Source organism: Plasmodium coatneyi, chromosome 9 (assembly GCF_001680005.1).
Source record: "Plasmodium coatneyi strain Hackeri chromosome 9, complete sequence".
NCBI classification, from domain to species: domain Eukaryota; phylum Apicomplexa; class Aconoidasida; order Haemosporida; family Plasmodiidae; genus Plasmodium; species Plasmodium coatneyi.
This window is the reverse complement of record NC_033564.1, coordinates 1,758,974-1,773,012: the sequence shown is the minus strand read 5'-3', so window position 1 is coordinate 1,773,012 and position 14,039 is coordinate 1,758,974. Positions and strand designations below refer to the sequence as shown.

At 36.3% G+C, this 14,039-nt stretch overlaps 3 protein-coding genes across 3 annotated transcripts; 1 reads left to right on the top strand and 2 right to left on the bottom strand.

The window, feature by feature from the left end:
* Positions 1-2,279: 2,279 nt before the first annotated feature.
* Positions 2,280-3,555, top strand: PCOAH_00026810 (Protein disulfide isomerase; the record flags this gene model as incomplete). Its single annotated transcript, XM_020059486.1, has 2 exons — positions 2,280-2,778; positions 3,029-3,555. 2 exons carry the CDS (start codon positions 2,280-2,282, stop codon positions 3,553-3,555), a joined length of 1,026 nt encoding a protein of 341 aa, XP_019915018.1.
* A 1,590-nt stretch (positions 3,556-5,145) lies between these two features.
* Positions 5,146-6,170, bottom strand: PCOAH_00026800 (KIR-like protein; the record flags this gene model as incomplete). The annotated part of the gene is made up of 3 exons (XM_020059485.1): positions 5,146-5,208; positions 5,244-5,993; positions 6,159-6,170. 3 exons carry the CDS (start codon positions 6,168-6,170, stop codon positions 5,146-5,148), a joined length of 825 nt encoding a protein of 274 aa, XP_019914886.1.
* Positions 6,171-10,734: 4,564 nt separating this feature from the next.
* Positions 10,735-13,041, bottom strand: PCOAH_00026790 (KIR protein; the record flags this gene model as incomplete). The annotated part of the gene is made up of 3 exons (XM_020059484.1): positions 10,735-11,040; positions 11,320-12,327; positions 12,562-13,041. 3 exons carry the CDS (start codon positions 13,039-13,041, stop codon positions 10,735-10,737), a joined length of 1,794 nt encoding a protein of 597 aa, XP_019915030.1.
* Positions 13,042-14,039: the final 998 nt, after the last annotated feature.

Below are 14,039 nucleotides of genomic sequence, written 5' to 3'. Positions count from 1 at the left end.
GCATAACCAAGAATAACCATACATGTTTACAAAAAATGACGGGGAAAAAATACGCCTACCATTTTGCGCCCGGGTATTCAAAAATGAAATTACCTGGCACGGCAGCTGCAAGCATGTAGGCATCAATTATACATTTAAGGAAAATGCGAATTGCAAAATAAGGTTAATTTTGGTGTCAACTTTGCCTTTTAACTGTTGCTTAATTTTTTTCTTCCTTCGATATGTTTTTTTTTTTTTTTTTCTTTTATAACCTTGTCGGGATTATATTAAGCGCACGTCCTTTCGCATATGTACGTGTATTACGTCGCGCATCTAGCTTTTTCTTTTTGAGTTCCGCTTCAGGGAAACGTTTTCATTTTCGCCGCACTCTTCCGATAAGTTATAGCAGAATGCAGGCAATAAAAACGGAGGATATAATTTCCTGAAACGGAGTTTGCACCGCGGAACCCTTTTTAAAGAGGCGCAGAGTTATCACAGTTATCTCATCTGAAAGAAGGGAACTTTTTCCCATTTCGCAATTATTCCAATTTGCCCCCTCATAAAGAGCACCCTATTCACGTAAACGATGTTATTGCATTCTGCATAATGCGCACTACTTAGCCCAGAGGGAACATAAAAAAATCTGCAACATCCTTTGCAAAAATGTTGGAGCGACGTCGTAATCGTATAAAAACAGAGGGGCGAGCCCGTCACTCTTGGAAATGGGTCACACGTATGTATAGGAGGCACGCCATGAACGGAGCGCAAAAAATGGAAACCATAATTTTCTTTTTTATATCATTTTAGCAGAAAGTAATCAACGTTTATTGTGTAGTGTTCAACTGTGGCGGGTATTTTTTTTTTTATTTTTTATGTATTTATTTATTTATTTTATTTCCCCCCCCTTCCACATGTTTATATGAACAAATTGTACAAATATGTTAACACAACGTGTGGATTGCGTTTCCAATTTTACGTCTCCCTTTGGGGGGTTACAGGAACATGGCTTGTGGCACTTTTTTATTTTTCTTCTTGGGAAATAAAGCGCAGAAATGATATTCTACCTTTTCGGAAAGATTGGCCGCCTACTATTTGGTTGCAGAAGTGATGTAGCAGAGGATGAGAGAGGGGAGTGAGTCGTTCTGCGGCGATAAAAGGTTTGCATTTACGCATGCATATGCTTATTGATGCACTTTTTCGCCACAGAACGGCGTGTAAGGCAGACCCTCAGGTGCCACCCCGCACGTACACATTCGGGCAATTTTTTACCCACAACAGCGTCTGGTTGATTACTTTGCCCACCCTTACACATGGGCGGTGTTTTTGCAGCGGCCACACCACGTTCATCTTAAAATAGACCATATGATTACGCCTTTTAATCGGTGGCTTCTCCTTCCGTCGGGGCACGCGTTAGTAGGATATTATATTACTAATAAAATTAGTCCTAAATTATGCCAAGCTTTCCTAGCCCTTTTTTTTTTTGGAGGGTGCCTTCATTTTTCGGTTCCTTTGCAATTCCCTCAATTCTGCAATAGTTCTGCCCGTGTGCACATGTAAGCGAATGTAGGTATTTCTACCAAGCAGGGATTAAGGCATGTACTTGTTTGACTTCCCATTTGCGTATAGTATACTGGTTCCTTCATTTTTTTCCTTTTTTTTTCCACCGCTTAGTATCCTGCACATAAGCTTCCTGTTCCATTTTTGGTTTATTATATTTTTTTTTTTTTTTTTTTTTTTCCTAAAAGTGTCACTCCTTACCATTTGGTTAAGCCCTGCCGCATTCCACAAATCGAGGCTGTTAATTTGGTGCCGCCGGTATGAATAGGCCCAAGGGGAGCACTACAAAGTAGCTCTGCTAAGTAGCACCAAAATAATTCGCCTTCACAATTACGGCCATTCCGGCTTACCCCTTCCAACTCAATCGGTCGAATTTGCAATGCGCATGGCACGGTTATTTATTATTTTTTTTTTTTTTTCACTTCATTTTGTTTTCTCTTTTTTTCTTCATTTCTAAGCTAGCCCCGCAGAGCACCTGCCAAACATGCCTACGAGGGTACACTGTTAAACCGTTTCTACATTCCCATTTTGGTCCCCCCCCAAGGAGCCGCCTTTGTTAACTGCCATAGTATACGTATGTATAGGAAGTTGGAAAAATAAGGGCTTTTTTCGGCTCAGGGGTCAGTTCTCCGTGAGTACCGGTCCTTTTCCGTTCCGATTCTTTTCCTTTTCCGTTCCTATTCTTTTCCTTTTCATTCCCCCGCTACGCTGGACGCCACGATCGACGGTGTACCCGAACGAGGATGAAGCCCGTGGGACCCCTAATTTGCTCGCTGGTGCTCCTCGCCAGCCTGTGCCCCAGGCACGCCTTGGGTCTGTACTCAAATGTGAAAGAAATCAAAACAGTGGAAGGTCCCAAAGAGTTCGAGGAGTTGCTAAGTAGCAAAAAAGTCTGCCTAGTGCAATTTTACGCAACATGGTGCAGAGCCTCCAGGGGGTTTGCGAACGACTTTACCAGCATAGCCAAGACGATAAAAGACGACATAACAATTTTGGCCGTAAAAAATGAAGATATAATTAACCAGTACAAAATTGAAACCTACCCAAGTATACACGTTTTCTTCGCAAACGACAGTAAAAAAAATATGGAGAAATTTGATGGAAATTACAAAATAAAAGAAGTGGTTTCCTTTGTATATGATAGTATAAAAAAGCACCGTTTGAAGGAACTAAATATCGACCTCGATGATATGAATAAAAGCTCCTATAAAAAAAAAGGAAAAAAAAAAAAACGATGGAAAAGTAATTATACTAAATGATGGCAATTTTGATAACAGTGTGTTACAGAATGATGAGAACGTCTGGTTTGTCTTTTTCTACGCTCCATGGTGTGGACACAGTAAACCGATACACCCCATGTTCGACCAACTAGCAAAAAAAGTAGCCCATTTGAAGAACGCACGAATTGCGAAAATAGACGCTACAGTGGAACAACGATCAGCGCAAACTTATCAAATAAGGCACTATCCATCTTTTAGGTTATTCCCGTCAGGAAAGAAAAAATCACATAGTGCTATAGAATATAACGACTCTAGAACGGTAGAGGACATGTATCAATTTTTTTTAAAATACTATTCAGAAAAGAAGGAAGTAATTCAGTTAACTTCCCAACAAGTGTTTGACGAATATTGCGAAAAAGACGTATGTCTCTTAGCCATTTTACCAAACAAAGAAGACACTGAACTGAGTTATTTCAAATCCTATGTGCAGATACTTACCAATGTTATTAAAGACGTTAGTACGTTACCAGTCACTTTCTTGTGGACTCAAGCAGGAGACCAACTAGATATTGTGCAGAAGTTAAATCTTACTTTCGGTTTCCCCACTGTTATTGCTATTAGCTTTTCTAAAAATGTCTATTCCATTTTGAAGGGGAATTATTCTGAACAGTCCATCAGAAATTTCATCACACAAATGATGATGGGCAAATCTTCTGTCGATAATTTGGTTCCCTTTACCGTGAAGACGGTCCCCAAGTTTAGTTTTACCAACGCGGAGGAAGCCAACTCAGAGTTGTAAAATGAAACGCAGAGAAATTTCCACAACAAATGCAACAAAAAGGGAAAATGAGAAAATTATTTGAAGATGAAGTGTTCTTCAAACTGCACGCACATGTAAATATTCATTCCGCTATATTTATTTGGCCAATTTGTACATTAACGCATGTTTCCCTTTTTCTGTTTTATGTTCATACAAGTAGGCCTATTTGTTTTGATGCCCATCTGGGTTATACTTTACCCCCCGTGCGATGTGCTCACAAATTGGGCAAAAAAAAAAAAAAAAAAAGGAAAACGAAAAAGGGGAACGGGAAGAATTCAGCTACTGCACAGCTGAGCCCCGCAGTGCAAATATTATTTGTGAGGTTTGAAGATGTACGAAGCATTTTGCAATTGAGAGAACAATTCGCGTGCATAGCCAAAGTTTTTATATACCATAATATGCGCTTTTTTTTCTTTTTTTTTTTTTTTTATCATTAAACAATAATATATTGCATTTTTCCGTTTTCTTCTTATTTTGATTTGGAAAAATTAAAAAAAAAAAAGAAAGCGACAGGGAACAGGCCCAACATGAAGAAGTGTGTTCTCCCGATATTTTCTTACGTAAATTTTATTCTTAGGAGCAACATTTCTTCTTTAATTCTGCTTTTGTTGCTCTTTATGTACACTATCCAAGTAAGGAAAAGCGCAGATAGGAAAAATAGGGACATAGGAATGTACCCCCTTTTCTTGCATAAATATGTAAGATTGCTTTTCTTTTCTTGGGGGTCGCAGACATTAGTTCCTATTAGCTTACTATAGAAATATATACCAAAATATTATTGTAAACGGCGCGCGTAGTATACGTACATTATTGTCATGTATACTCATTGGTACAAAAAAGTAAATTGAATTATATATATGCATTTTTATAAATTTTTTTTGCTTACATTTCGTGGTTACTGTGGTTACGTACTGAGAACTGTTGAGTCACTGTAGTTTCCGGTGTGGAACATTACAGTTTTAAGGAGGAACCTTACACACATTTTATGATTTTTGGCGCAGGAGAAGGCAGTTCTTCAGTGTTCTATGTGCTATGATAACCTATATTCTGGAGACTCGGTGTATTTGATCCTGCTCCCCTGGTAGACGGTCTTGTAGACGGTCCTGTGTATGGGCTAGCAGAGCGTACCGTCGGATCAAGTATGGAATTTGTTTCCGAACTTTCCGTGTAGCCTATAGTGGAAGTGTCTGTTGTTAATTCGTCAAATTGTTGTCGTCGATTTGATCCTTTCTTCCTTGTTCCTCTTCCTCCTCCATTAGGATGGTTACCAAACCAGGAGGATAATGGAGTATACTAAGAAGGAAGAAAGGGGTTAAAAGGAAAAGACTTAAAAAGAAGGAAGTGGGTGTAAGATTTCGGTTTTAGAGTTAAAAGAAGAAAGGGTTCCGGGTTAAAAGGAAGGGTTTAAAGGAGGAAAAGGTTAAAAGGGGATTCGTGGGAACATGTATTGTATACCTATATATAATGTAGATTATTCCTATGTCTACTGATCGTAGAAGTAGTATCTATTCGTTATATTGTTTACACATTCGCCATGTTTCAATTTTAAGTATAATTGTAAATATTACTTTAATTATAATTGTAAATATATTTTTCTATTATAATTATGTACTTATAATGGTTGTACTTACTCTATATAAAAGGAGAAGGATTGTTTGTAGTCCTACTGCGACCATTGAGGAAGTAAGGGAAGCGGTGGTGGTAGCTTTACTTACGGCTTCGTTCGCTTTAGATGATACTGCTAGTGTTGCTGCAGACACTATTCTTTGTTGTGTAGATGTTAATTCACATGTCAGTTCTGACAGTTTTGCCATAGTACAATATGGTAGGTATTTTGTTTTGAATTCTTCACAATATGCCTTCTCATCATCCTTCCCCTTTCCTGCGCAATATTCCTTCACAACGTCACATGCTAAGGAAACTTCAGCACGGTAACTTGACCAACTGTCATGGCAGTTGGGCTCACCATTTTTTAAATTTTCCTTTATTCTACTGTAGTCGTAATAATAGTCGAATATTTTTTTCTGACTATCGAATGTGCTCGGTTCAGGATTATCACGGGGAATTCCACATTTTTGTCCTGATGTACAGGAATCATTTATAGCGTCGCAAATAAGACCTATTTCAGCTAGAAAATTGGCACGTCCCTCTTCACTCTTCGATAATTTATCTCCCAACCAATAATAAAAGAAGTGGTAAGCTTCCTCTTTGGATGGTGTCTTATCTTTTCCGCATTCATGGTATATATAGCCCAGTGCTTTCTTAATTCGGTCTATTGTAACATTACATTTATTTCCCTTACATCTATCTGTAACATTTGTTATATTATTATCGCATCCACTTTTACATTCCACATTGCTTTCGTCGAATTGCTTATAGAACTTTATATATGAAGGTAAATTCTGCCGATCCAGCTGCTGCAAATATATAATTCCCGAAAAGTGGAATATGCAAGTGTAAGTTTATACAGATTTTCCCTTTGATTTTATTATATTACGTGCGAAGGTCGGCGTATATCATATGTATATGAACATTATAAACAAGCGGAAGTACGTGGGAGCAACATAAAATTTTTCCCTTACGACTGCTGACATGGTTTATGTATATTCTTCTGTATATAATAAATCTATATTAAACTCCTCTATATATTCGAAAAAAATGGAGAAGAATATAAAGATTTTGCTAATTCGATAATGACTATTGATGATTATGAATATTGAAATTTGTTCACTCTCTCTGTGAATATTACACATTCCTTCAATTTTTGAATAGTAGTACTATGCCACACACATACATGTACGTATTAGAATCAGCATATGTATATATGTATAATGCATACACATATAAACAACTATGTGTTGGTATGACAAAAAAAGAAGTCAAAAAAAAAAACAAAAGAGGAGGATACACTTTTTTACACACGTTCCTTTTTATACATTTATTCTACCATTGTATGGTGTGTTGTTACATTTGTGCTCTTTGCATGTGACTGTTCATAGAAACATTATATTATTACTTATTTATTCTTATTTCTGATTGCATAGGAATGTGATTTCTTTCCTAATAAAAAGTTTCTGCTTGCATTACTCATTTATGCTTAATGGTTATTTAAAAGTGATAATTAAAAACTACTCACAAATACATATAGTATAGTTCATATGCACATGTGCAATATTCCTCCCCCCCCTTCCCTCCCTCACATGTGTACATGTATTCATATGTAATAGGTAGAGTGTGCACGAACTTAGGGAATTAAATGGGGAAGGAATGGAAAAAGGTATAATTAGGAACAATTAGGTGAGTGTTATTTCTTTTTCGAATAAGAAGGGAGATGTACACATACATTCCTTATATAATAACACATTTTTTTACACCATACCCCCCTCCCCCCTTTTCTATTCATGACACCCCAGTAGTAATAATAACTTCTTTTCTTTTCCCTTTTTTCCTTTTTCCCCATAATTATTTATACAAACAGTTCAACCATATGGGAAGGATGTGCATGTTACATTATGTACTATACTATTTGAGCTTTTTTCCTCTCTTCCTCCTTGTGTGCACATTATATATTTTTTTGCACATGTTAATGTGTTCATGTTCCCCTTTTTCTTTATCTTTTGTTTTAAGAACACTCAGTAATAATAAACTTTTTGAACTTCTATTCCTATCTCTCTTTTGACAAATACACCATGAACAATTCATTTGTATGAATGAATATATGCACATTATGCACTATTTGAACTAATCTTCACTCCTCGTTCCCTTACCCTTTAATACATGTTCTACTTCTACATAGTAATGTTACCTTATTCTTCTTTTTTCTTTTTTTTTTTTTAACTTCATTATGCCCATGCATTTATTCCTATTTTTAGCTTAATTATATATGTGCACATATGATTATCTTATATATATTTGTATAATGTATTATCATTGTTCCTTTAAAAGTTTTGAGCAGTGTGTGTGCTGTAAGGAAGAGTGCAAAATTTAATAGTCCTATTTCATATTCATAGTTATAGAACAAACAGGTAGGTAAAATTTTGCATACATACAACACTTCCTTCCCCCCCCTTATACTAAATATATAAACAATATCTAAAGTAGAATATATATACAAAGAAAAAATATACACTAACAATGGCATCATCCGGAAAGGTAAGCATACTCAGGGTTCGCCCTTCTCTTTTACACATCAAGGGGGCATATAAGGAGGATATAGCACTTCAGACATACTGCAAAATAGAATAAAAAATGTGTGAGAGGAATATACATGCAATGTATATATATATGTATACAATGGACACACTCTACTTCCGTGCCAACTATATATTTGCAGATTCTGCAGCCACAGAGTTTACCTGCATATGCGGATTTCTATAATAAATTCTGGGGGGCATCGAACGAATGTGATGAGAGTGATGGCTGGACTCAACAATGGAGGAATAAATTAAATAATGAGTTAAATAGGTATACGGGACTCCTTAATTTCAGGGAGAAAATCATGCATGCCTATTGTTATGCATGTAAAAAAAAAGGGGACTATGCGATCGACACTGAAAAAATACAGTACATAGATGCACCTTGCCATTTTTTTTATTACTGGTTGGAGAAGCAAGTCCCTATAGGTCAGAATAATTACACGCTCTCAGAAGTCCTAGGAACAATTTATAGTACGCTGAAAGATGTTACTAACGGGCATAAATGTACTGTTAAATACGAAGACGTTGACAAATTCCTTTTCAACCTGAGGAAGGATGTATACGAATATTACCACGGCTCTGACTATATATATAGGCAAACAAGGAATGCTGGAGACACATGTAATGAGGATTATAGAGGTTACCTGGAAAGAATTAAATCAGTATATACCGTCGTAAATGCACATTGTACAGACAAACCCGATGATGATTACTGCAGCACATTTTGGAAAGAAAATAAGACAAAAATTCATGGAAAACTATTAAAACTGGAATGTGCACCACCACCTAGAGAAAAGGAAGTTGCTACATGTTCCCTTGAGCCACACGAATCCGTTTCTTCCACAATAACAGAACAAGACTTAAATAAAGCCACCACCACCACGGCTCTTTCTTCTATATTTGGAACACTCGGAATGACAGTCGCTCCCTTCTTATTGTATAAGGTAAAGTTATAATTAAAATACTACTATAACTAGTAGTATTTTCTCCCCTTCCTTCCTTAGATCACCCTCCTTCCCTCCTCCTTAGACCTCGTTTCCTTCCCTCCTTCCTTCCTTAGACCCTCCTTTCCTTCTTTCCTTTCCTTCCTTCCACCTACCACCCTACCATACGACCTACTACCCCTAAGAACCTTCCCTTCCACCTTAGACCCTGCTTCCTTCCTTTTCTCCTTAGGAAGGTTTCCTCCCCCCCCCTCCTTCCTTAGACTTTCCTTCCTTCCACCTATAACACTCTTCCCTTCGACCCTTCCTCTTAACTCTTTCCTCTTAAACTCTTTCTTCTAACCCTTACTCCTTTAAGCCCTTTTCTCTTTTAACCCTAAACCCTTTTAACCCATCCTTCCATTCCTTCTCAGTATTCTCCATTGCCTTCATGGATAAGCAGCACTCTTGGATTAAGCAACAGTAACAACGGGACCAATAGAAGGAATAGAAAAAAGAGATATACCGAACAACAACAATTCGATACACTCACAGAAGTCAGCTCGACAATAGGTTCCACAACAGAGGATGAATCAACACTTGCTTCAACAGATTATTCCACCACACTACGTTCTGCTGAATACACAGGGCATTCTACAAGACAACCCAAAGGAAGGGCAGGAACAGGAACAAATGCAAATACAAATAACAATAGGCCAGGCCACCATCAAAGAACGAATGTAGGTTATGGTATGATGTAACACTACTGTATGTAAAACTTTGGAATGTTGAATGAATGTGTCTCCCTCCCTCAAGAGGGGGGACGCATAAATAACTGCACGTCCACACAGTTTATATATACAGTGTAAGGAAAGAAGAAAAATGACACTTTCTTTTTTCCTCCATTCCTTTTTCTTTTTTTCTTTATTTTTTTTTTTCCTTTCCTTCCTTTTATTTGATTTCTTCTTCCTTCTTTTCTTTTTCTTTTTTTCTTTTCCTTTTTTCCCCTTCCTTCTATTTTTTTCTTCTTTCTTATATTTTATGAATTAATTCAATTTAATTCAAATCAATTTTCTTTTTTCTTTTTTTGTTTAATGTGCCAATTTGTCCTTATTATTTTATTTTTTTTTCATACAGACACATGGGACATGGTAAATGATTTGTGCAATTGTGTACACAATTCCTTTCTTTTTTTTTTTTTTTTTTTGTAAGAACACCCTTTTTTTTTTTGCGGGCAGGAGAAGCGCGTGCATTGTGATACATGTGATGTGATGCTGGTGGGGGCTATAGAAATGTACAACTTTGCGCAAAAAAAAAAAAAAAAAAAAAGCAGTAGAAGCCAAGCCCTTCCTTTTTTTTAGGACAATTTTTTTCGCAATTTTTCTCCTTTGGACAATTTTTTCTGTATGACAAAATTTATATTAGGGCAATTTTTCTTTTTTTTTGCCTAATTTTTTTTTTTCCATGGGTGGTCATAAATACATGTGCTAGTTTAACAGTGTGTAATAGCATTCGGTGCACTCGCACAATTTGGAGGAGCACCTTTTCTCAAATATGCCCATAATTGGAATTAGCGAAAAAAAAAAATTATTATGTTAAAATAAAAAAAAAAATTACAAAGATAAAAATTTGTGTAAGAATTTTCATGAACATATTGAATCCTCAGTAAAAAAAAATTGCAAACAAGTAGGAATGAATTTAAAAAGTTGCAAACAAATCAAAATGTAGTGAAAGGAATTTTTTATGACTTATGTTGCTTACACATTAACATAAGCACCTTAGTGCAATACTAAAAAGCAGGAATTTAACAAAAAAAAGGGAAGCGTACCAAAGATGGAACTTAAAAAAAAAAAAAAGAAAAGAAATATCAATCTGCTTCTGGATTGTATGAACTCCGTGCGGTTATTTATGCCTCTTCGGGAAGGACATTGCACACTGTTTACAATTAACGGAAGGGAATTTTATTCATTCAGTGTTATATTACATTCCAAATGTGACGTTCCACATTCCACACAATGTGTGTTGTGTTGTGATTCGTTCTACATACGTTGATAACTAATGGTTCTCCTGTTTTCATTTCCTCTTCTATTATTACTGTTATTTGCTCTTCCCCGTCCAGATGGTGGTGACCTACCATATATGGTAGAAGTATCTGTCGAATCTGCTATGGTTGAAGGGGCTCTTGTTGACAAATTTGATGAAGAACCCACTGTAGTTGCCGCATATTCTGTTGTAGAAGAATCGCCTCCTGAGAAGGCATTTAATTCCTGTCGAACGGACCGTTTTTTTCTGCTTCTAATGCTTCCGGAGAGTGTGTCACGTATTCCAGAGAATAAATTGGTATACTAATAGGAAAGGAAAAGAAAGGGGGTGGGAATATATATAGCATATACACACACATATATACTTCATGTACATATATATATATATATATGTATATGTATGTATACATACTTTTTTTAATAGAGAAAACGAACATACAGAAAAAAAAAAAAAATATATAATAGTAATGAATATGTTATTATTTATATACTTTTAAGTATGTGTAATGAGGTAATTATAATTGTAATTATAGTGGTTGTACATACTTTATATAAGAAAAGAGCAATTGCTGGTAATCCTACTACTGCAAGTCCACCAGACACAGCAGTAGGGACGATGCTGCCAGCAGCAACAGCGAGCTGTTCACCTTCTTTTCTGTGACTACCACCACCGTCACTACCACCCTTGCCCTCCCCATCAAAGACACCATCAGGGCGAAGTGAAGCATGTACACATCGACCAGAGGAATCTAGATTGCAAGTTTCCGTAGATCCGGAACCGGAAGAACCGGGTTTCTGGTAGCCTGCACAGTCAAGTTCAGGAGAACCTGGACTGCAAGTTCTAGTGGCTTCAGGTTTTGCTGCTGTAGCAGGTTTGACTGCTATGGGAGTGCACGTCAGTTCTGGTAGTTGCAGTGGTGAGTTGCACTTCCCTTCGTCTATATATTTCACCTTAAAATTTTTACAATATTCATTATTAGTAGTCCCACAGAATTTACATGACCATGAATACCAGCCCTGCGCATTACTACGATCTTTGGTGTACTGTGAACTGAAATATTTATTACACTCCGGTTTCTTCTCTATAGCTTTAATGTTGTATTCATAATCAAAAAAAATTTTAAACGCTTCAAAGAGAGATTCCATAATATCAGGGTATATATTAGTACATTTCCTTTCTTTGCTTATACCATTCCAAGGGAATTTCGCCAGTGCATCATAAATTGCCTTCATGGCTTTCTGAAAATTTCCATTCAGATGCATATTTTCCTTTAATTTGTTCTTTATTTGAGTACATATCCAAAAGAACAAGAAATAACAGGGTGTATTATCATCATCGGTCTCCTTACCCGTGTTAAATTGTTCCTTCATCCAACATGCGTAACAATAGTTCTGTAGAATTTTATTGGCAAAACTCTCATCCTTCTGAGGAATGTTTGTGTAATCCCTCAATATTTTCTCCAATTGCGTCTTTATTTCTTGCTCCTTCTTCTGCCCCGGATCATGTCCTGCGTAAAGTACTTGACACCATGGACCTCCATCTAATAGAGCATATGCTTGTTCTGAAGGTAATTCCTTGGAATCTGGACCCTACAAAATGTGTAATTAAAGGAGAAAATAAAATATATGGACACACTCCTATGTGCCCCCCACACATATACATATATGTATATATTTATATATATGTATATACATAGGTATATATATGTATATATAGATATATATACGTATAGACATATATATATATGTAGATATATATGTGTCTTATTAAACCCTCTATTTTGAACATATATATATAAAACTAACGGCCACTTCTTCTGCTACTTTTGACAAGGATGTGAATTTGTCCTTATGTGCAATTGCACATTTTGATTTTAATTGATCTGGACTGTTATTTCCTTCAAATACTTTTCTAACCTTCTTACAGTATGAATCCTGATCATCACTTTTTGTAGCACAATGTGAATTCATGTTATTATAGTCGTCGACAATTTTGTCCAAATAGGTTGCATATTTTCCCCCACAACCGCCTTTATCACCATTTTCTAAATACTGTTTTATAGTTTCATGGTTGTACCAATAGTCGAATACTGTTTTCCTCTGTTCGAAATCATGGTGGCTGTTTTTATGGTCCTCAGCTTCACACTTTTTCGCGGGGACCGATATTTTTAACGCTTCATATATTTCACTCAGTGCTGTCTTAAAATCATTCTTCTTCTCCAATTCCTCATATACTATTTCTCCTAGCCAATAATAGAAAAAGTTAAAACGTTCCTCATAGTACTGATTTTGCGTCTTGTTCATTCCTCTGTTTACATAATACCAGGCGTAGCCAATCTTCTTTATACAATCATACTTGTTCTTATACGCCGGCAGCACCGTGAACACGCTATTCGCGGGAAAAACGGCCTCGGGATCAGTGGCGTACCTTGCCAGGCTGGAATCGAATTCCTTATATACCTGATATGAAGGTAACTTACCTAAACATGCATCCTACAAAAATATATATACAATCAGTAAAACATGCATACCAGTATATTTCCACTCATATGACACAATGTATACTAGTTGCATACTACTTTCTGTATATACACTTCTTTAATAGTGCGAATGAACTTTGTATTATTCCCTTTTTACCATGGTTTATGTGCATATGTGTACATCTATATTGAATACATAATAAACTAATCTTAGAATGTTCCCTTCATATATTCATGCAGAATACACATATTTGAGGATTCTGCTTGCTTTATAAGAATTATAACGAATAGGGAAGTATCAAGTGTTTATTTTCTCCTAATATAATATGTATTTTCGAATGTTCAAAGAGTACCATATAACATGCATATCAAAGGATCATACATACACAACTAGGGAAAAAATACAAGAGCACCCACGTGTAATGCATAATACGAAGCACAAAAGGGGGGAGGGAAGAAGAAGGAAGAAGAATACACTTTTTTTTTCCCCCTTATAATACTCCTTTATTCACTTAATTATACTTTTTTGTGAACTGTGCAAAAAAAATTCTACGGTACATTATATTATTATTAATTCCATTTATTACATACACAAAAGTGTAATTTCCTCTTGGGTAAAAATTTTCTGCTTGCACAATCAATTGTCACCAAACGGATATGTCTATTTGTTGTATACTCCATTACGGATGTGTATATCTACCTAGGAATATTTCTACCCAATTTGCGCATATACACGTGGAGCCCCTTCTTCTACATGCTTGGGCTAAGACGAGGCCTATTGGGGGGAGAGTAAAAACGCACTTTGCCCAAACGGCCCCCATG